Here is a 23,145-nt window from a genome sequence, read left to right as displayed (position 1 = left end):
TTTCCATTTCCTTTCTGATGTCATCTTCTCATGAATATAAGAAAATCCACCACATTAGGAAACAAACCGTAGGTCTCCATTCAGGTACCTCTTGGGCCTTTTCTTTTTGTTTTGCTTTGGCACACTACCACCTCCTGGCCTCTGGGTAGCTAGCTTTTCCCAAGGCTGAGTCCTTGTTTGTGTGGGGAGACTCTGAGACTTTCCCTGGCTCACTGAGTCTGTGCTGCAGCCGTGCTTCTGTCTTACGTGCATCAGTCATCCTCAGATGTGTATAAAGGTCTTCTTTCTTCCATAATAAGCACTCCAAGTCAAAGGCAGTCAGTGCTAAGCCTTTCCCTTAGTGCAAGCTGATAGCATCAGGACTAGGACTTAGAACTGCATCCAACCCATACACATGTCCTTCATTGGTTTAGTTAGGCACCACTCAGGACTCTTGATGCCTCGATCCCACCTGTGAAATGATAGTTCCTGAGCATTGCTGTTAGCATCCTGTTGTTTCTAGCTTCCCAAAGAACTTCTTTTTATGTGAGTTTTGTGAGTTTACCATAATTAATTAACATGTAAAATAATTGTGAATAACATCATTGAACGATTATATTTTAATATCTGTAACATTCATAAAGTTAACTACTTTAAAAGTGAAGACACTTTCACTAAGAGTAGCATTAAAACACCCTTAGGGAAGACAAGTGTTCCAGACATTCAAGTCCCAGCTCCCACATGACAGCTCACAACTGTCTGTAACTCCAAGATCTGACACTCTCACATAGACATACATGCAGGCAAAACACCAGTGCACATAAATAAAGGTAAATTGAAAAAACACTTTTATAAAACTTTTTTTTTTTTTTTTTGAGACAGGGTTTTTCTGTGTAGCCTTGGCTGTCCTGGACTTGCTTTGTAGACCAGGCTGCCTTGAACTCACAGGGATCCACCTGCCTCTGCCTCCCGAGTGCTGTGATTAAAGGCATGCACCACCACGCTTGGCTTTTGTAAAACTTTTAAAATTAATTTTTGTACAATATATTCTGATCACACTTTTCCCTATCTAATCTCTCCTGGATCCTCCCCACTTTTCACCCACTCAACTCCATGCTCTTTCTTTCTCTCTCTTTAGAAAACAAGCAGGCAAACAAAAGCCACAAGAAACATCCGCAAAAACACTTAAATTGGAAATTATAATATACAAGCAAAAGAGTAATAAGATAAAAAAAATTGAAACATTTGAGACAAGTCTACAAAAATACCATTATGTTCATCTTGTGTTTTTCATGGGGTTAAGGAAGATGAAGAAAATTGCCATTTTTCTTTTTTAACGTGTTTGTATTATTTTCACAAGAGAGTTTCCAAGATCCAGTCTGCCTGCCCCATCAGTCTACCCCTGTGGCCCTGACACTGCTCTTCATAACTCAGAAGTGTCTTAGTCTGGCCCTACCGCTTGTGCATTGAATGGCTTTTACCCTGAGTGGTGAAGCTTGTTCTGTGCCTAGTGCGCCCCCATTCATCCACATGTGCCAGTCGCTTGACTATCCAGAAAAGGCTATCAAATAACATTGTGACGATGTCTCAGTATTGTGGAAATAATTTTAACCTACCAGATGCAGTGAAAAAAATCTCAGTCCTTCCAGCAGGTTGCCAAGAAGAGACTTGATACCCTATGAGCATATACAGGGGGAGGAAATCCCCTCAGGAACGGTCACAGGGGAGGGGAATAATGGGAAAATGGGAGGGAGGGAAGAATGGGAGGATACAAGGAATGGGATAACCATTGAGATGTAACAAGAATAAGTTAATAAAAATAAAAAATAAAAATAAAAGTAATTAAAAAAAAAAAAGAATCGCAGTCCTTCATCCCCTGAGTCCATGGACAGTTCTTGGAGAACTGCTTTTTAAGTGTTGCCCTTGGGGCTGGAGAGAAGGCTCAGCGGTTAAGAGCACTGATTGCTCTTCCAGAGGTCCCGAGTTCAATTCCCAGCAACTACATGGTGGCTCACTACCACCTATAATGAGCTCTGGTGCCCTCTTCTGGTGTGCGGGTTATATACAAGCAGAACACTGTATACATAATAAATAAATAAATGATCTTTAAGTGTTGCCCTTGCTCACTTCCCTTTCTTAGTCTCATCCTTTATTGTGTCCTCCCATTGTTATCCTGATAGTTTCCTAATCTATATTCATCACTGTGTTTTTTTTCTCCCCCAGTAAGTAATCTTAGTAGAATGTAAATCTGATGGTTGATTTTCATCAAATCTATAAAATGCTCCATCAGTGGGGTCAAGTTCTGATTCCTTTATAGGACCCACTGTACCTGTGTCTCTTTGTATACCTCTAACTGCATATCCATTTTCAAATTGCTTCTTGTCACACCTATAAGATTTTATATTAAGAGTTGTTAAAGCACATAGTGTTTCCCATCTACTTCACATGCTATTTTGCTTATGTCGGTTCTCCCTACTAGACTGCAGGCTCGCTTGAGATCAGGAACTTCCTTCCTATAGTCTCAGTCTCACTAAGAACAAGGCATTTAGTAGTACTATATAGTAATAACACAGTAGTAATTTATTAATGTTTGAGTGAACTTCATACAAATTACTATCAAAATGCAAATTAACTTGATGATACTTCATTCCTTCCTAACAGAATCCGTAAGTTCAGCCATTCATCAGTAGCAGTCTGGACAGGCAAGGCATGCATGTGTAAACACGTCTCCACTTGATTAAATTAAGTCTCTTTATTTTCATAACTCTTACTGAAAGTAAAATAGAAGGGACTTCTGAAAAGTTCTCAATCAAGTTATGGAAATTAAGATATTCAATTCATTGCTGCAATCCAAACTCTAATCTCATTTGATATTTCTCCCCTGCTTTAAAAAAAAAAAAAAAAAAAGTGGCCAGTGTAGTGCTGTGCACCTTCAGTTCCAGTACTGGAGAGGCAGGGACAGACGGATCTCTGAGCTCTAGACCAGCCAGGGTGAGGCTATATATTGAGGCCATATCTCAAAAAACTTGAATTATCAAAAGGCAAATATATCTCTGTCTACTAATATTGAAAAAGTACTAGCTAAAATGTTAGGGGCAGTAAAGCTTTAAAATGTGTCCTCTACCGTACTTTCTCTTAAAACTTAGCTGACTGTATTTTCTATTTCAGCCTAGTACAGTAAAGTACTGTCCTGTGAAGAGCCTCCTATTGGAAAGGCACCTGGCTTAACCCATCAATATGCAATTTTCAGCAAAAAGAATCTTCTTCACAAAGAAAGGCAATTTTTACTAGGATCTTTTTAATGTTTGCACTTTAAAAGTTGAATTTTTCTTACATTTAAAATTTTCATTGCCCACCATTTATTTCATGTTATATATGTGTGTGTAAAGATTAAGTCCAGGTTACTTTAAGTACATTTTGTAGATTATATTGTCCTGCCTGTTCAGCATGTCACTGTTGATTAGCATCTGAGTGGAGATTTTTAAGGCCCATTCGTTACTTGGAGACATGTTTACAATTACTGTGACTGAGTTAGTACAGCACAGCTTCCACAGCCCCCAGCTAGGTTTTATGTAGGAAATGTAAATTGTTACAGAACTCAAGTAAAGGTGGCTCTTTCAGACACCTGTATATACTTTAATTAGTTCTTTGTAATAGAATTGTTGTGTTTTGTTTTCTTTGTTTTGTTTTGTTTCTTTTTGTTTTTAAAGTACATATACTATCTAAAAGCCAGTCATAGTTGAAATTACCCCCAAAGACTCTGAATTAGTGAAGTGTATATCTTAAAGTCAGATGTATGCTCCTCAGTTTCTCCAGAGATGGTTTTGGCCAAATACTGTTTCTTAGAATTGTGCTTGGAATTCTCTTTTGTTCTTCTTTCTCACTGATGTCACTATGAATGAGTGACATTCTTTGAACCCTGTGTCCATGCTGTGCATAATTACAGCACCCTGGTACCACAGAAAGTAAAGCAGCCTCTTCCATCACACCTGCGGGAACTGACTGTGAACCGTTAGTAGCTGTTACCCTGAGAAAGTACTGAGTTAGTAGATTTATAAGCACAACAGCAAGTTTTATAGTTTCATACATATTATCTGAAAAATAAATTTTCCCTTTTGTACCATTATATTTCAAAGGAAAAATACACTGAAAATTAAAAACCAACTGATAATATAATTATTTTGACCATAAAAATCTGTTTTCCAGCATTCACTTACTACATTGTCATGTTTCTTCTTTTCTTTATCTCATAATTTCATAATTCTTCGTTTTTTATCTAATTTGACATTTTCATATTTTTAAAGGTCCCCAGGTGCATCCAATTTTTCAACTTTACCAAAGATCTCTCCTTCATCTCTATCAAATAATTATAACAACATCAGCAACAGAAAGTAAGCACCGAATCTTAAAACCTTTGTTTAATTGGTTGGCCCTTTTATGGTTGCAGAAAGATCTCTTGCATCTAAAATTTAGAATAAAAGTCTTTGTGAATCAAAATCTGATTTCTTTTAAATTACTAGTCAGTTCTTTCATGAGTCACTCGACAAGAAATAAAATATTTTAAAAACTACTGGCCATAATACAAGATAATATAATAGTTGCTGAAAAATAAAAAGCACCTTTAGAATTTTATATTCTAAAATGTAGATTCTAACTATTAATTTTATAGGACTTTGTTACAACTTAAGCTTAAAGGACAAATATGAATCCCATGTGTCATCTTAGACTAGATAATCCCCTGTAATAAAGCACGTATCAGTGATTCCTAACTAGAAAGCAGGTATTGTGGAAAAAGCAATGTTTCTTAAATATTAAAACGTTTCTTTTCCCCATGAAAAGTGATATTTAGAATTACATAGTTGGTGAAAATCACTTGGACCTTCCTATAAAATCAGACCATGGGTATGCTGCCTTGAAAGTTGCAGTTTGGAGTCAATTCACCCTTCCACCTTAAATGGCTTCAGAAATTGAACTCTGATCACCAGGCTTGTTATACGAAACATTTTACATGCTGAGCTAGCTCATTGACAAAACATGTCATTTTTATCTTGCTGGGGGAAAGAAGAAAACCATCTTAGTTGTAATTTGCCCAGCCAGTGTATAAGGGTGTTTATCCAAATAAGATTGTCTTTATGGGTGTGATATGTCCCCTGTGGTATCATTGCTTTAAACATTCAGGTGGCTCACACGTTAGTACACTTCACAAATGGCATCTTATTTATAAATTTGGAAACACTAAAGCAGTTTGTGAAATAAATCAAGCAGTAATTACATCTATGGTTTTAATTTCTCTGTTAAAATCCTTGTGTTTTGTAGGAACTTGGTAAAGTGATTCTGACAGGCTCGATTTGCAGTAGGTGATAACAGCCGAGATAGCCCTGTAGTGAGAGACGAGGAGACAGGGAGGCTCTGTACACAGCACAGGCGGAGAAGTGTAGACAGCACAGCTTGGTCAAGGATGCACAGGCAGCCAGGGCATCAGGCAACCCAGAGCACCGCTATATGGAAGATAATTTGATGTCATCAGAAAGCATTCTAAGCAATGAAAAATACCTCAGTTATCCAAGAAATAATCATCCAAGGGACTGGATAGCTTTCTGGGTGTTTTCTCTGTAGAGCTTTTAATCCAAAATTAATCTTGCATTTAAAAGAAGGTAAAGAAGAAAAAAAAAACCTACTCTTTTCTTTTTTAAGGATAGATATCAAGTTCATAATGGTAAGAGATTTTCTAATATTAATGGATAATAAAAGGAATTGAGCGTAAGTATTTTACATGTCAAGGTTCCCACTAATTAGTTTTGTAAACTAAAACCATAAAAAATTAAACTATAGTATCTGCTCTTGTAAGGCTTTCTTCTGAGTGGCTGGAATATTGACACACGTTTTTAGTCATAAGTTTCCCAATTCAAGCAAGCTTGAAACATACCTTTATTTCATAATTCATGAAGTAATATACGCTGTACATAAGCATTACGCTGTCACCTAAAAGTGCATTAAGGAAGCATGAATATCCAGATTGTTACATTTTTCTCTTCCATGTAAAAGTATATACCAGCTGGAAAAACACTTTCTTGAGAAAGAAAGATTGTCTGGCCCAGTTTGTATTTTTATTTGTATTCTAATTCATCAAAATTATTTTTGTAAGGGATAAAATTTTATGTTTATACCAGTTGCAGATGGTTCCCACATTTACTATAACATGTAAATTACAGGTGTACTATGCCCTTGTGCCTATTATTAGAGTCATTTTAACTATGTATAAATGTTATTTACTAATACACTATTTTGGCTGGAGTATGCGGTCTCTTTGTTTTTCTCCCTTCATATAATAAAAGCCTCATAGTGCTCTCTAGTCTGGCACTTCTGAAGAGAGGAACTCTTGAGGGGCTGAAGGTGACTTAGAGACTTGTAGTAATGGGAGCCACCTCCTGAGGAACTCTTCCATGATCGCTGTGAGCTTGAAAGGTGTGTGTGTGTGTGTGTGTGTGTGTGTGTGCGCGCGCGCCTGTACGCACGCATGTTTGAGAGGGAGGAAAAGACACCCTTCTGAGTAGGAGTAGAATTTAGGGAGTATGTTGGTGGGGGTGTAACTTGAATGTAACATACTTAAAAGGGTATTTTACATAAGGCTTGTTTCTTGAATTTCATTGGATTTGCAGAAATAATAGCCAAAGACTTCAGATGGATATGGTTTAGTTTCAGTAAAAGGTGGTTGACAAGATGGTGACCTGTCTGGATAACACACGATTTTAAAATCAGAAGTATGTGGAAGTAGTCTATAGACTCAGATTGTGTATTAAAAGCTGTAGCTAAACTGCAAACTTAAGTATATAGGAAGAACAGTACTATATTTAAAAAGTAGTATTTCTACAAGTCCAAGACTAAAATTATTATACACCGATGCATTACTGAAATGAAATTTCTATTTCAGAAATAACAGTATTACTGTAAGTGTAATAAAAGTACACCTATTATTTAAGTTGTTTTTTAAGATTTATTATGTATAGTGTTGTATCTGCATTACACCTGCAGGCCAGAAGAGGGCACCAGATCTCATTATAGATGCTTGTGAGCCACCATGTGGTTGCTGGGAACTGAACTCAGAACCTCTCTGGAAGAGCAGCCAGTGCTCTTAACCTCTGAGCCATTTCTCCAGCCCTATTTAATTTAAGTTTAATAAAACTTTTTTACTTAAAAAATTGTTGAGAATCTGTTTTTAGAGTACAATCAATTTATTTTAGAATACAATTAATGTTATCTCTTAGGCGATAAAATATTTTTGCCTCAATTACAACTTCTGAACATATATTTAAATCTGCCGTTGGTTAATTGACAGTGGTTGGTTTCCTTCTACTGTATTTGATACATTGCTATTAAAGGTCTTTTAATGATCTACTGTCTAGATTTTAATGCTCCATATCAAAGTTAGGTGTTTTGTTTCCTTTATTTAGTCTCTTTTGAAGTGTAGATGATGCCCTGTATGAGATTAAGTCACAGCAGTAACTGGAGACATTGCAGCCATCTAGCATTTGCCATCTGTTTTAGCTGAATAACTTAGGTGAACATATTTTCATTAACTGCAAAGTGAGTATGATTAAGTACATGTTTATGATGCCAAGTACTAATTGAAAATTGAATAAAAAAGTTATATTAAAAAGTCAGGTCTGATTCAATTTAAAACTTCGCATTTTTACATATTAAAGAGGGTTTACAATACAGAATTAACACAATATACTTTTGTTTTATGGGTTTGGCTTTTTGAGACAGAGTTTCTCTGTGTAGCCCTGGCTGTCCTGGACTCACTCTGTAGACTGACCTCTAACTCAGAGATCCGCCTGCCTCTGCCTTCTGAGTGCTGGGATTAGAAGCGTGCACCACCACCACCCAGCCTAATGCAGTATACTTTTAAAACTTATTTAAATTTTCAAAGTCGTATGTTCTTGAGAGATGATAACTTCATTAGCAAAAAAAGGGGAGGAGAGACATCCGCAGGGCACAGGAAAGTCTTTCAAGTGCCCATGGATCTCGAAGTGTGCTTCAGTTGTTAGCCTTTGTACTTGCCCTGACAGACTTCACTGTGGAGTACCCCGTTCTGTTAACCAAAACTCACCGAGAAAGAAGATTCAAAAGTAATTTTTTAAGTTTTAAATAAAAACAAAAAGTTGCCATGCTTTACCAGGAGGAAGAAGCTTTCCTATAATGCACCACAGCCAAGCTCTGTGTTGTTTTTCTAATCCTAGAGGCAGGAATCGGAATGTTTTCCTTTCTTAAAATTAGTAGATTATGGTGAAAGTGCGCCAAAGACACTGAGTCAGGATTTGTCCTTGATGGCCTCAGGGCTGCCAGTTGTCTACTCTTGGGCTGACTTGTTTTATGTTTGTGTTACCTGTTTGATATGGTGTGTGCATGTGTGTTTACTATAAAACCTGTTCGGATAAGCAGTAGTGTAGTTTATTTAAACCATTATAATAAACTACTGAGAGTATAATTGTGCAATAATAAAATGAAATACTTGAATTGATGAGAAGGCTAGATATCAGAAATAAATTATACTCAATAATTATACCCAATAAATTACTGATTTATTATCTTTATTTATAAAACTGCATTTCATTTACGTCATTATTTACTTTCAGCCCCTTACCTTGATTTGTATTCAAGTTCATCCTAATAAACTGCTCTAAAATATCTCTTAAAGATATTCTTATAAAATGGCTACCCTATAAAAATTAAGAATTCATTTATAAAATTATATGTAAAAATACAATCGATTCTATTGACTTAATTCTTCCTAAAATTAGTCTGATTTTCTAAATCTTAGAGTATAGTTGTTTTTTTTTTTTTTTTTTAACAGTTTTTGAGTGTATCAAGTTAAGTGATATTGCAGGGAATAGAGGAAAAGGCAATAGTATTTGGGTCTACGTGCACACTGTCCATTCTGCATTCCTGGTCAGAGGCTCTTCTCTGTATGTCAGTACTAGATTTTGCTAGTCTAGCATGAAAGCTATAAATAGAATCCTCAGTGCATCTCAACAGTGATGTCACAGTGGCCTTGGGCTTCTCAGTGCCCAAATGTAACTGAAGCCCAGCTCTCCCTGCTCCTGCAGCTCACTCTTATAGTAGCAAACTAACTCAAAAGGGACATAACTGAGATGATTTATTGCTGCGGGTGGTGTTTAAAATCTGAGTGTTTTAATTTTGATGGAGCGCTGCAGAATGGAGCAAGTCGTGATGCTGCTCCCATTAATCCAGGGTAGAACGATATAATCGTGGGTTTTAACTGAGTGACGTGGCTAAGATACTGTGCTCTGTGGCTGGGATAAAAAGTGCCTTAGTTATGGAGGTCACTTTGAAAGTGGTGTCTCCAAAAGCACTACTTGAGTGTCCAGTAAAAGATATTTAATGATTAGCTACACATCTCATGAGTAGGTGTAAAGCGCCCTTTATTGTAACCAGTTGTGATGTAATTGCTGCATTTTTATAATTTTTTTCTTCCAGTGTGAAAAACTCAAATTATTGTCTCCCATCATATACTGCATATAAGAACTATGATTATTCAGAACCTGGGAGAAACAGTGAGCAGCCAGGCCTCTGTGGCTTGAGTAACTTGGGAAATACGTGTTTCATGAACTCAGCCATCCAGGTAGGTCTTTTTAAACAGAGCGAAACTCCTTTTTCATGAAATCACTGCTACAAAAAGAATGGATGTGTTTTGTCTTCGTTTTTCATGTCAGTACAAGAGTATTATATGTTTTGACAATTTGTGATTCGTGCAGTATGTAGGCATGTGTACCTGGCCCCTATGCTGCTGGAATTAGGACGCCACCCTGCATGTTTGGTGGCTATATTTGGTCTAAATGTTACTTTGTGCAGAACATATCATTCCAAACAGGAAATTTAAATTCCTGAAATAGAAGCAGACAGTGACATCTCCTTTATTCAGTAGAGGTCTGCTGCTTTAAAAAGGAAAGATTTTAAACCTTATCAAGGGCTTGGCATTAAAAACAGAAACATGTTTCAGCCACTTCAAAAGCATTTGATTTGGTGCAAGAAAGAGATGAAATACTGTCTCCTTTCTGTTTCTTTCCATGGAACTTTTCTTTCTGTTATATTTTGTACAGTCTTTTTTTTCTCCTGTATTTGTTAATATCTGTGTCTTTAATTCTGAATAATGAAATATATATTGAGGTAGCTGTCAGTAGGTATATATTAGAGCAGGCCGCCTTATTCCCTTATTACAGGTAAAATTGTTTTAGAAGCCCAAAGTAAGGCTGGACGGTTCGTGATATTTTGCTATTCTTTGATATTTTCTTTGAACCCTGAATTAACACATTTTAAACCTGCTTCCTCTGTTCTCCTCGTACCTTAATGTTCCATCTGCTGAACGCAGGTGGTCAGTCACCTCCAGAGAGAAAGTACAGCACATAGGTGCACGAAAGTCCCACAATGACCAGGCTTTGTCCCCCAGTATCCAAGAATCTACTCAGGACATTTTCATTAACCCAGCTGAATCCTGTTAACCCTTCTCTCTACAGCTTCTTGGCCAGTTAAAGTTTAGCTGAACTGTGTAGACCAAGGGTTGATAATAAACCAGCGGGAACAAGGAACATAGAGACAGTTCCTTAGAGGGGCCACTCAGGAAGTTAGCTGCCTGTCAGGCAGAGGCTGGCTAGGTTAGCAGACCCTTTTCTAAACCTCTGGGACGAGCGCTGTTCGTGTTGAACGAGGATTGCTTTATTCCGTTATTGTTCAAGGGTTCTCACTGTTAGACATTAGTTAACATTTCATTTGCAGCTTTTTGGAAGGAGAGAAGGAGATAACTGAGAACAAGCTAAGTACATCACCCAAAAGCTGCTCAGGTAGCAGTGAAGTAGTGGGCTGAGTGCACAGACGGGCAGAGGAAGCAGCTGGGCCCCTCTGGGTTCTGTGGGCTTGAGGCTAGTTGAGCATTTTTCATTCTGACATTCTAGTATAGGAAACTTAACTTAGTTTTTTCTACAAAGACCTACTGGCTGAAGAAGATATAATTGATTGTGCATCCTTTTCTCTAGGTATTGTTGCGGTGGTGGTATTTGTCATCTGTTCGGTCTTGACAGCACAGGCACTAGACATTGAGTCACAGGAGCTTAGCAGGAGGGATGGTGGACTGCGCGCTCACGGGGAGTTCTGGCAGTCCCTCCAAGACAGAGCTGTGTTCTGGCTTCTCATGTCTTTGAGGTCGTCTGTCATCCTTGTGCTTAACTGCAACTTTGTGAAAACACTTACTACAATTTAAACACTTGGGCATTATTTTTTCTTTTCTTTTTGAGGCAGTGTCCAGTCTTACTCTAGCCTAGCCTAACCTGGAACTTACCCTGTAGAGCAGGCTGGCCTCCTTCAGGACCAATACAGTCCTTTTCAGGAATGAAGAACTGATAGTCATGAACTGTTATACCTGGCAAAATTTAAATACAACTAGATATAAATATCCTGTTTAGCTAGAATTAGTACTTTTCTGTTCATTTTATTACAATTAATTGGCATACCCTAATCTTCTCTTTTAATAATAGTTCTCTATGACTTAAGATAATGGTTTGTAATGTTTCAGTAGTAATCATAAAGATGTTTAAAGGAAATTTCAGCAATAACTGTTAAATAGTAGATATTAATCCATACTTGTATCTTAACTTGGTTGAAAAATATCCTTTCTCTAAAACAAAGCTTTTCCAAATAAGTTAGAAAAGGAAAAGTAACATTATTTTAATTATTTTCATTACTTTCATGAATATTGGTGTTTTGCTTGCTTACTTGTCTGTGCATCATGTGCCTGACTGGTACCCACCAGAAGACAGTGTAGATCCCCTGGGTCAGGAGTTGCAGACAGCTGTGCGTGGCCACGGATTGCTGGGAATCACACCCTGGTCCTCTGGACAAGCAGACAGTGCTCTTCACTGAGCCATAGCTCAGTGAATAAATAATTATTTATTTTTTCTGCTTCTATCTTTTAATATAAATTCAGAATCTCAAAGGTAGGACTTTAGTTTATTCTTGCCAGAGTTTTCTCAGTTATGTTTTGTGTTTTTCTTTATAACTTGAGAATTGAAGCCCACTTCTGAGCTTCCAAACACACTTTAACATTTCTACTTAGGAATTATAATGTAGCGTCTTCCAGTAATTCAGTGATCTGAAAAAAAGTGAGTGGTCATTTCATTATATAAAATGCTGATTATTAATGTTCTAGATGTGTGTGAAAATTATACTTTTGTATGAAAATGGGTCATGTTGCCCTATGACATATTTGATCACCAATGATTAAGAAGTAAATAGCATGAATATAATTATTTTAGTTATTGATACTCAGTATTTTTTCTGATATAATGATATGTTAGCTTTTTCTAGCACAGAGGCTTGCCATGTAGTTTTTATTTAGCTAAATTTTATTTAATACCACATAAATGTGAACTACTTTAGACAGTCTAACTTGATTATTATGAATATTATGTTGTAGGTGTTGCAATATCAATTTTTTGTTTCTAATTGTGAAAACTTCTTTATTACATAGAAAACTTAATTTCATTCTCAGCAATTAAATGGACATAGTTAGTGAAATTGCTTAGGCTATATGGTGTTCTCAGAACCCTGTCTGATACTCACTGTCTTTAGTGGCCCTGAAATATTTATCATGGAATCCCAGGACTCCAAGAATCAGAACAAGTTGATCACTGTATCTGGAATTATGTACCTAGATTGGAAATGTGGCTCTTCTGTTTGCTGACTGCATCATTGTAGATACATAATGCATGCAACTTGTAATTCTTACTCATGATGAAGAAACAATGGTACCACATATCATCAGTATGCGGGCTTTATGTGAGGTCATAAATGCACACGGCTCAGTGCCCAGCACATCAAAGTGAGAGACCGCTGTTCTAAACATTTTTTCTTTTTTTAATCCAAAAAGTTGAGGGTGACTGGAAAGATTCTGTGTTCTATGACCCCTGTATGTTTTTCTCTTTTCCTGTAAATTTTACTGTGTTTTGACGGACAGGTCTCAAAAAGATAAAGAATACTGAATGCTACAGTAGTGGTATTTATAATATACTCCTTCTGAACTTTGCTAGTGTAGCTTTCCCGGGCACACCATTAGACGTGGTGCACATGCTTAGTCTGTGGAGCCCTGAGTTGAGATTTTCTTAGGCCTCAGTAGTGAAGGTTGCTATGGTTACTGTTATATAATAATCATGCCCTGGTGAACAAGTAATATAACAGATAGTTTTCTAGTTCTCTTAATGAGCTCTTCCACTTAGAGAATGTCCATGTTTACATTTTTTCAGTGTTGGAGGTGATTTGACTAGTATTAGACAAATAGATTTCCGGGCAGCCCAGCCTTTTTCATTTCCTAGGAGCCAGGCACTGCAGATGAGTTTGAAGCAGGGAGTGGCAGGTATTTCCCACTGGAAGGCAGCACAGTTTGTGGTGGTGTTTTCATCCCTTTAAACAGATTTAAATGGGCTCCAAACATCTAGAAAGTCATTTTCCTTGCCATAAAATAGTAAGTTGATATTCCAAGTACTTTTGAAGTCAACCTCCTTTTTTTATAATCTATTGAAATACTGTGGAAAATATTAAATTAAGAAGAATGGTAAGTAGAAGGATATGGGGATTGTCAAAGTATTTAAATAAATAATGCTATACAGAAATAGCATTTCTTGGGGCCACTGGAATGGCTCAGGGTGGATGGGCACCAGGCACCAAGCCCGTGACCAGGAGTCATCCAGTCCTCAGGTCCCCTCTGGTGGAGAGAAGGGACAAGGTCCCACAGGTTGTTCTCTGGCTTTAGCTCACAGACTTTGTTGTGTTCATACACGTAAGTGTGTGCGCGCACGCGCGCACACACACACACACACAGCATTCTTTAAGAAACCAGGCTGTCATATTGTAGAACAGAAGGAAAGTGCAGCTGAAGCTGGCGTTACTTTGTGTTATTTCTTAGCTTTAAATGTTATTTGATATGATACTGTCCCCCGCTTACCTGCAGACTTATTTTTCATTATTGTGACGCAAATCTCAAAGGCCCATTTTAACATGAAAGTTGTAATTTTATTAGTTAGCAATTTTTATTAGTTAACAATTTTCTGTAGTAGTCAGGACTGATTCATACATACTAGGCTTTACCACTGCCAATATGGCCGTCTTTTTAAATTTTTGTTCAGAGAGAAGGTCCAAGCTGGTCTTAACCTTGCTATAGACTATACCAAATAGCTGGGGTTTAGTGAAGGCCTGCATACCAAGCCCTGTTCCAACTTTATCTTTAACTAGTCTGCCCATCAAAGAAGGAAAGAAAATGTCACTCCTGAGACATAAGAAATTTTAAAACAATAGTTTCGGATCTTTTAAGAAAATAATTAGTTCTGATAACCCAAAAATGTAGCTAACTAAAAATCCAACTGTGCTTTCCAGGACAGGTAATTACAGTCTACTCCTGCTATGGAAACTTGGAAAGCAGCTATTATCAGAAACACATGGAAGGATGAACAGAGCCACTCAGGCAGAGCCAGCCTCTTCATCAGAGGGCTCACCTTCCAGACGTGGAGAGAGGGATGCTCTTACTCGGTCCTCTCTCTGATCCTATGCTCCCAGAGTGGCAAGTTTAGGAAACACTGTATCAATAGTGTGTGAATTGAACGTTCACAACTAGGGAAGAAGTGGTACTTCTAAAGGAATGTCCTGCAGCTGTGTGATTTCACTAATAGTGACTTCTGGTCATGAAAATAAGTCTTGTCTCAGCTGAGGAGAAAGTATGTAACTTGCCTCCTTCACTCTGTCAATGAGCAAATTTCTCAAAAACCAATGTTTTTATTTTGTCGTTTTCCTTCAGAGCTGAGGACCGAACCTAGGGCCTTGGCACTTGCTAGGCAAGTGCTCTACCACTGAGCTACATCCTCAACTCCCCAATGTTTTTATTTATTTATTTTTACATGGAAAATGTTAGCATTTAATTAACCTCCCCGGGCAGCTTTAAGCCACCAGGACACAGGCACCTCCAACACCCTTAGTCTTCTCCTCAGCTCTTCTGTTAAAGAATTTGGCCTTCACAATGACTGGCTACTGAGGGAGCTTGCCCTTCCCCAGAACTTTGTAGTAATCTGATTGCACACCATCAATGATGGGAGCACCTCCAGTCTTGTTTTTTGCAGCATTGACCCGTGTCTGCTCACTGACCAGTGTCCACAGCTTACCCAGGTTGACAGCTGGGCAGAAGCTCTGGTTCCTCTTTAAGTGGTAATGCCTCACACCAGCTTCCCCAAAGTCACCTGGGTGATATTTGTCGAAGTTGATCCTGTGGTGATGCATGCCTCCAGCATTCCCACTGCAGGGTGCTCACCGATGCGGCCGTGACCATGGCTTACGTAGCCCCGGAGTTTTCAGGTCTTCCTCAGTCTGGATGGCATGGCGGCGGCAGAAAGGAAAGAGCCCCAATGTTTTTATTAATGATATACTTAAATGTTTTGTCTTGTCTTATGTCATGAGAGTGATCCATGATTATAGATTGTAGAGAAGATTACTTTAAGAGATCATAAATATATAGGATTCTAAATTACAGAATGCTTGTGCGTTACCCTGCCTAAAATACTCAGCATTGAATTCTAAGTATACTCAACCCCGGTATCTGTGGTTCTGCATCCATAGACTCAGCCAACTACAGACAGAACTATTTTTAATTTGCATTTGTACTTAGCATGTATTTTTGCCTTTATTCCTGAAGGAATGCCGTGCAGCAGCTAAATAGCCTTGGCATTGTATTGCTGAGTACAAGTAATACAAGGATGGAAAATTACAAAGTGTGTAAGAGCGTGCATCAGTCACATGCAGAATGCCATTTTATTTAAAAGACGAGCAGCCACAGGCTGTGGTGCCCATGGATGTCTAAGAGTGCTTGCATCTCTATTACCAGCAGTTGTCAGTACAATTAGGCTGAAGGTGAAGAGTCAGTTCTCTGCCTCAGCGCTGTGCATCACAGGGATCAAACCACAGACATCAAGTTTGGTGGCAGGTGCTTTCCTTTGCTGAGCCATCTCGCCAGCCCCTATCATAATCTGTATTGGGAACTGGAGAATTTGTACCTATAAAAATTAACAAAACCTAGCCCCAGCCTTTCCTCTGTTCCGCAGCTCATTTACTTAGTATAAAAGTGCCATATAAACTATGCTCCTTACCAAATGCCTTCCAGCATCAAGTATTTTTAGGGAAGGTTCTAAGTTTCAGGCTTAGATCCTTTTTCTTTTGAAAGTAAAATATAGGTCATTTTTCCCTTTTCTTCTTTCCAGCCCCCTCACATGCACCCCCCTTCTCCCTTTCAACTATAGCCTCTTTTCCTCTCTTACTGCTACTGAACTATCATGCATATGTATAAACAAACATGTAAAAATAACCTATTTATATATGATGTGAGGGCTAGCCCCTTGATATTGGATGACCTGTTGGGGGTCATCCCTGGGTAAGACGATTTCCCCTGCTCTCAGCATTTCCTGAAACTTGTCCATGCCATGTCAGCATGTCTGTTGGTCATTGCCATACTGTTGGGCTACCCATAGACAAAGCTTCCCCATCGTTTCTGAGAGACACAATCTCAACAGATCCTCAGATTCTCTGCTCTCAGGATCTTTTCTGCCCCCTCTTCCAAACCAGTCCTACACTCTAAATTACATGTCAGTGTGATCAGAGATATGGATTGATAACTTCTCTTGAAAGATGGTATGTTATTGTAACAAGAGTCCCGCTACCTCTTAATTTATCCTGAGTGCTGTGCTTCTCAGGCATTCACACTTGAGCCATGACCAAGCAATGGGTGTGACACAGGCAGAACGCAGCATTCCTTTCAAACCCAGGGAAACTTTTCTGTTACTCTGACCTTCAACACCACCTTTTCATTTTGCTAAGCCCTGGGCACTGGGAAGATGGTTCATTACTGCCATGCAAGCTTGAGGACCTGAGCTTGGATTCCCCAGCACCCAAGTACAAAGCCAAGCTTTCAGTCCCAGTGCTAAGAAGAAGATCCAGGGGCTGTGGTCTGGCCAATCAATGAGCTCCAAGTTCAGTGAGAACTCTGTCTCAAAAAATGAGGTATAAAGCACCTAAGGAGGACACCCAGCGTGGACCTCAGGCCTCCACAGGTGTGGATATGTCATGGTCTTATGTATGCATCTGAACATATATACTCACGCGGCACAGTCCATCCTTAAACCATACTCCACAACTGATGCATCATACCCCCTCTCCATTTTATCTGAAATGATTTGACTCAGTATATGCTTTGCCTGTGTCTGTGATAATCTTCTTCCAAGTGTCTACATCTTTGTCCTTTAACTTGGCTAGGTCTCTAACAGCCAGAACGCCCTTCCCCCAGCATCCTGGAGGAAAATAGCAACTTTTGGACATAGCTCAAGGCCAGCTGATGTGCTCATTTGTATTTGTGGGGTGTTTGGTTGCTTGGTTGATTTTTCTGGGTTTTGTTTTGGTTTATTTTATTTTATTTTATTTTATTTTATTTTTGGCTCCTCTCCTATTCCTAGCACACGCACCTATTCAGTGTGTTTATATAAAAGGTTTCTGTTTTTGTTTTTTATTAATGCAGGTATTTTTAGTTGCCACTATATCCCTGTTACCTGGAAGAACATCTCACACATAGAAAACTAAATTTAAGGAAGGATAAGAGAAGTCCTAAGTGTGTCTAGTTCTGTCTTAAACATCATGGTAATGCATATTAACATTGATGAACTCACAGTAGTGAGAGAGAGAGAGATAAGTGTTGGGCTATAGGTGGGGAGAAGACTTTGAATTAATTTTAGGTGTAGATCAGAAACTTAGAATGGAGGAAGGAGATGTGCTGCAGACAGGAAGGCGTTGTATCTTAAGAGGACATCTTCGAAAGCCCTACAGGATATGGGTAGAGGACGGCATTTGGGTTTAGTAGAGAGGGGAAACATTGTGAATGCAAACACTTTCTAGGGTTTGTAATGATTTATTTTTTTAAATCTCTAAAAACGCACCCTTAGATCATTAGCAGAGAATTGGAAGGGTGTGGCTGGGGCTCATTCAGGATCAGGCAGCTAGAATGGTATTAGTTTGTTCACTTGAATTTTTCCCCAGCAATGTGTAGTTATATGATGCATGAAACAAATCGACTAAATTCATTTAGAGGAAAACAGGGAGAGTTCAACTGAGCGAGAAGAGGGCAAAGCAACTAAGACAGATAAACCAGTTGTTTTGCTAGTTAATTTGTTTATCTGCTCGAAAAAGTATCCATTGAGTATCTATTCCAGATATTACTAATGCAGACAAGAGTTCATTGGGGAAGACTGCCTGTCTCTGGAAGGCCGTGGTCTAGTGAATGCACTTACAGACTTAGGAGTGTCTTAGGTGTATCAGAATGCATGGTCTGCATAATGTTTTGACTACAAAGAAAAGAAAACATCAGAAAATAAGTGAGGTGTTACTGAGAAGTGGACATCTTAGTACTTTTTCTCCTTACTGTCTTGAGTGCGGTAGATCAACCCAGTGCCATGTTTGGCAAGTATTCTACCACACTGTGGCACATGTTGCCTTTTGAATTAGCTTTTAATTTTGTGTGGAGAGGATATTATGTCTTGATTCAGGTTGTCCATCCTGTGATAGCATAGCAAAAAAATTACCAGAGTTAGACTATACATTATAACTCAAGGCTTATTCCTATTTTTTTCTTCATAGAAATCTCTATGAGAAAGCTGCTTCACCACAGCAAAATCACACCATTCTTACACTCAGTTAGTGCATATTAGAATCCTCCTGTGCTATTGATACCCTTTTTTAAATGCTGAAGTGTTCTTTAAAAAAATAAAAGAGTAACTTAAATATTTAGAGTAATATATAGTGCTTATTTATAGTGCCTCACTTACATGCCAGATTTTGTGTACAGCAGTTTGGACTGCCCAGTTACATTGACATGGATAGAACAGAAGGTTAAGCATCATTGCTAAGAGTTTCCTAAGTATTATATGTTTACTAGGAGAACTGTTCAGTATTTGTTTTTCAAAGAAAACATACTTCATAGGAAAATATTCTGAGAGTAAAAAAATGTAATTCCAGATTCCTTTTATACTGATGGTTTGTCACCAAACCCTGTACTAAAAGTAGCAATGCATGTGTCGCCATGCCCGCGCCACTGTCGTCCTGGGTTCTCCACACTCGGGCTCTTCTTGCGTTTCCCTGCACTCTTTAACTTCATTATTCTTTTCAGTCCGTATGCAGCTGTTTTCATATTTTTTAAATGGAGGGTATGGGCTGGAAGACACCACATCACCTTGACAAGAATAGTCTGTCCTCTCTATTTTCCCGCTGTGTTTCAGTAGCCTTCACTGCACTGTGAGCTGTCAACTGAGACGTGTAGCTTTTCAAGCCATGCTGCCTGCATTCAAACTGTAGATCTGCCGCTTTTAAATTGTATCACCCTTTAATCCCAGCACTTGGGAGGCAGAGACAGGCGGATGGCTGTGAGTTCGAGGCCAGCCTGGTCTACAAAGCAAGTCCAGGACAGCCAAGGGTACACAGAGAAAACCCTATCTCGAAAAAAATAAAAGTAAAAAATAAAAAATAAAATTTATCACCCTGCATAAAGAAACTTTGTAGTCTATCTGTACAGTGAGATAAAGAGCTTAAGGGTGTACTTGACACATCATGAGCTGTGTCAGTGTGAGCTACTGCCATTTATTACAAATTGTCTTTTATAAGGCCACTCTCCCTTTGCTGTGCTCTGTATAGACAGCCCGTTTACCTTATAATTTTTATGTCTAATTTACATACTGACAAATCCCAAATCTATCCAGAGTGTGATTCTCCCTCCTGAGTTTCACCTTTACCATACAAATGTTAAGTGAATATTCCCGCCGAGGTGGCTGACCAATGACTCAGACGCAAATGGCTGCTGACGCTGACCCTGACTTGATAGGTTAGTTTTGTTGTTTGCACTGACCCGACATTTTCTGAGTAGATCAAGACAGCCCTGAACTCACAGCACTCTTCTTGCCTCTGCCTCTCGGGCGCAATGCAAACTACCATACTGGACCCCTCTTTCCCCTCTTATACTCCCTGAGAGGTACAGCCATTCAACCACTAACTCAGGTCAAAACCTGAGGCTTAACATCCCAAGTCCCGTTCGCTCCATCATCTCACACGCCGCATCGGTCCTCGCCTCTGCGTGCACAGTGCTTCAGTACTCAGCTGCTTTGTGGTCTGAACCATCAGCATATTTCTGCAAGTCACCTCTCTTCCTCATTTATCATCTCTGGGCCATTCAGGATACTGCTTCCAAATTAATTGTTTGAAGAAGCAAGTAGGCTTATGTTATGCTTAATTTGTTTTTAGTCACCTAAAGGATAAAATTTAAGTTGTAAGCAGTTTATCTCTTAATCCAGATTTTTCCAGTTCTTAGAATACATGATGCATCTTTGTATGATAACTTTGTATGACTGTTGGCATTTCCTTCTTCTGTCCCTTTCTAGGAAGGATCTACCATGATCCATGTGCAAGCAGAAGCTGTCCCTAATTTTCTTTTCTGTCTTCAATATTTAGTATGACACCAAACAATAATAATGCCAGCCCAGTGTTTCTCACAGTTTATGATTTGTGTTATCACTATACTAGTCAGTGATGAAAAGGGTTAGAAAGTGTAAGTAATCAAAGTTTCTGTGTCAATTTAGTAGAGTAATTTTATACTCCTATAATAGACTTGCTTTTTGTATCATCTTTTTTAATTTTTTCATTTTTTTTCTGCTAAAAGTGCCAGTCTTTAGGGATTTGAAAGTTTTGTTTCAATTGCCCCTCTAAAAAAATTGATTTGAGAAATACTGTATTAGAAGACTATCATTTACCAAACATGTACTTGATTAGCAGCATTTCTAGAGCTGTCAACCCACAAATGAACACAGTAAGTTAAATAGAACTGCAACATACAATAGTTAACTTTTGCAATTGAAAAATGGAGAAGATACAAACAAGGAATACTATATAAGCATTACAGTTTGTACCCCACAAGCGTAACCAGTGTGATAGCGAATGAATCGGACTGCCTTGTTTGCCACAACTTGGCAGGCTGGACCACCACTGCGTTGCAAGTAATGCCCCTCCTGGTTCTACAGTGAATATCAGCCCTATCTCTACAGTTCTCCTGAAATACTGGTTTTCCATAGTAAATACTATGGATTGATTGCTTTCTCTTTTTTTGGACTAAAATAATTTGATGTTTCATAGTTCGTGCTATCCCATGATGCTTCAGTTTCTGTTTATTGTCAGGGTGGGCCTGCTGTCATAAACTGATACAGAGAAGCGGATGATGTCATTGGTCTCTTAGAGTATAAGAAATTAAACTTTTTTTATTCAGTAGCTTATTCCTTTAAAGAAAGCTAAAACAGTTAACAAATCACACAATTCTTAATATTCATTTGTCTAAAAAATGTTTCTATGATGAATATAATGGACAAAGGAATAAATACTAAATAATAATAATAATATAAACCATTATTTTCTTTGCTATCTTGTTTACCAAGTAAGTTAATATTGACATTTTACTGTGTTTCAGTTTGAATTAATGGGTTAAGAACTAGGTCATTTAACATTAAAATTAAATTAGGCAGCTATGAAAGTAAGTAGAACTTAGACTGTTTCACAAAATTATTCAAACCACATAGTTTTGACTTTTTATATAAAATATATAACCACAAATCACTCATGAATAGCCCTGTTTTTTTTGGGGGGGGGGAGTTGGGTTTTTTTTTGTTAGTTTGTTTTTTGAGACAAGGTTTCTCTGTTATCTTGGCTGTCCTGAACTCACTTTGTAGACTAGGCTGGCCTCGAACTCACAGTCATCCTCCTACCCCTGCCTCCCGAGTGCTGAGATTAAAGGCACACCCGGCTGAACAGCCCTGTTACTAACAAATGTTTTTAATTAGCTAATTGCAGTGGAAGTCAGTGGTGTTGAAGCCTCACCAGCGTGCTCTAGCCCTGCATCTGTGACAGCCGTAGAGCCATGCTGCTAGTGTAGTTCATCACAGACTCAGTTACCAGTTCAGAAGGAACCCTTGTTTCTTTTGGGCAAATTTAGAATTATCTTTTCTCAATCTTACAGATGAAAAGGAGGATTAATATTTCTTTGCTACCCATCATAGTATATGTTATCAGTTGCCATACTTCCCACTACTTTGATATTTCTTTATTGGATGTGATATAAAGAACAGGTATAATGAAGAAACCGCAGTAGAACACTAGGTGACGTTTATCTGTGTCGTATGCTAACAGCGATGGCATGGAAACAACATACTTGGCCAACCCAAAAAAACCCACCTTTGTGAATATGTGGTGGCAGACTCCTGTAATCACGTGGAAGGCCGAGGCAGAAGGATTGTGAGGTCAAGGTCAGCCTGAATCACCTGGCCAGACCCTGTCTCAAAAGATGTGAGAGAGAATGATGGGGGGGGGGGGGGGAGAACACAGGCAGGAGGGAGTTCTGCTTTAGGGACGGTCTCAGCGGTTTCAGTAGAGCCACTGCTCACCTCACTGACTAATTGAAAAGGGTCAGTACAGCAAAAATAAAGGGAGAAAAGTATGTCCCCTTATTTACCTAAACTCACTCTTTTTTAAAAAGTGGAAAATAGAAACACAAAGCTAAAGAGAGTTTTAACTATATTTGCTTCACAAAGTTTGTGAAGATCCTTAAAGTTCTTCTCAAGAGTATTAAGATCTACTTTTTCTAGAGGAAATTTTACAAAAATAAAATGTCAGGAGTGGGAGAGGTGGCTCAGAGGTTAAGAGCACTGACTGCTCTTGCAGAAGTCCAGAGTTCAATTCCCAGCACCCACATGGTGGCTCACAGCTGTTTGTGATGTGATCTGATGCCCTCTTCTAGTGTGCAGGTGTACATGCAGGCAGAGCACTGTATACGTAATAAATAGTAAGTAAGTAAATAATTATAATATCAAGTGATTAAAGGCTCAATTTTTTCCCCATCTAGTTGGCAAAGTTTCACATAGATGGCTACCTTAGACTTCCCAGGGTCCACTGTTGGGGTGCAGGACGAGAGTGGCTATCTTGCTAATAATTGCTTTTGATTACACAGTACTATTCAAAATGTTCATATAGTTGTCACAATAGATAGGA

General features: G+C 38.5%; 1 protein-coding gene and 1 pseudogene across 2 annotated transcripts in view; one reads left to right on the top strand and one right to left on the bottom strand.

Annotated features, from left to right (window-relative positions):
* Nucleotides 1-23,145, top strand: part of Usp15 (ubiquitin specific peptidase 15) — a 91,603-nt gene that overhangs the window by 42,197 nt on the left and 26,261 nt on the right. Inside the window, exons 7-8 of one of the 2 annotated variants that reach the window (XM_051170899.1) lie at nt 4,284-4,370; nt 9,478-9,622. In XM_051170899.1, coding sequence (XP_051026856.1) covers nt 4,284-4,370; nt 9,478-9,622 — 232 coding nt within the window. The remainder of the gene's footprint in view (nt 1-4,283; nt 4,371-9,477; nt 9,623-23,145) is intronic. The other variant, XM_051170900.1, reaches the window with a different exon arrangement.
* On the bottom strand, nt 14,977-15,519 carry LOC127211068 (60S ribosomal protein L27a-like; annotated as a pseudogene).

Source organism: Acomys russatus, chromosome 28 (assembly GCF_903995435.1).
Source record: "Acomys russatus chromosome 28, mAcoRus1.1, whole genome shotgun sequence".
Lineage (NCBI taxonomy): Eukaryota > Metazoa > Chordata > Mammalia > Rodentia > Muridae > Acomys > Acomys russatus.
The sequence above is the reverse complement of the archived record's forward strand: the minus strand, read 5'-3'. Positions and strand labels throughout refer to the sequence as shown.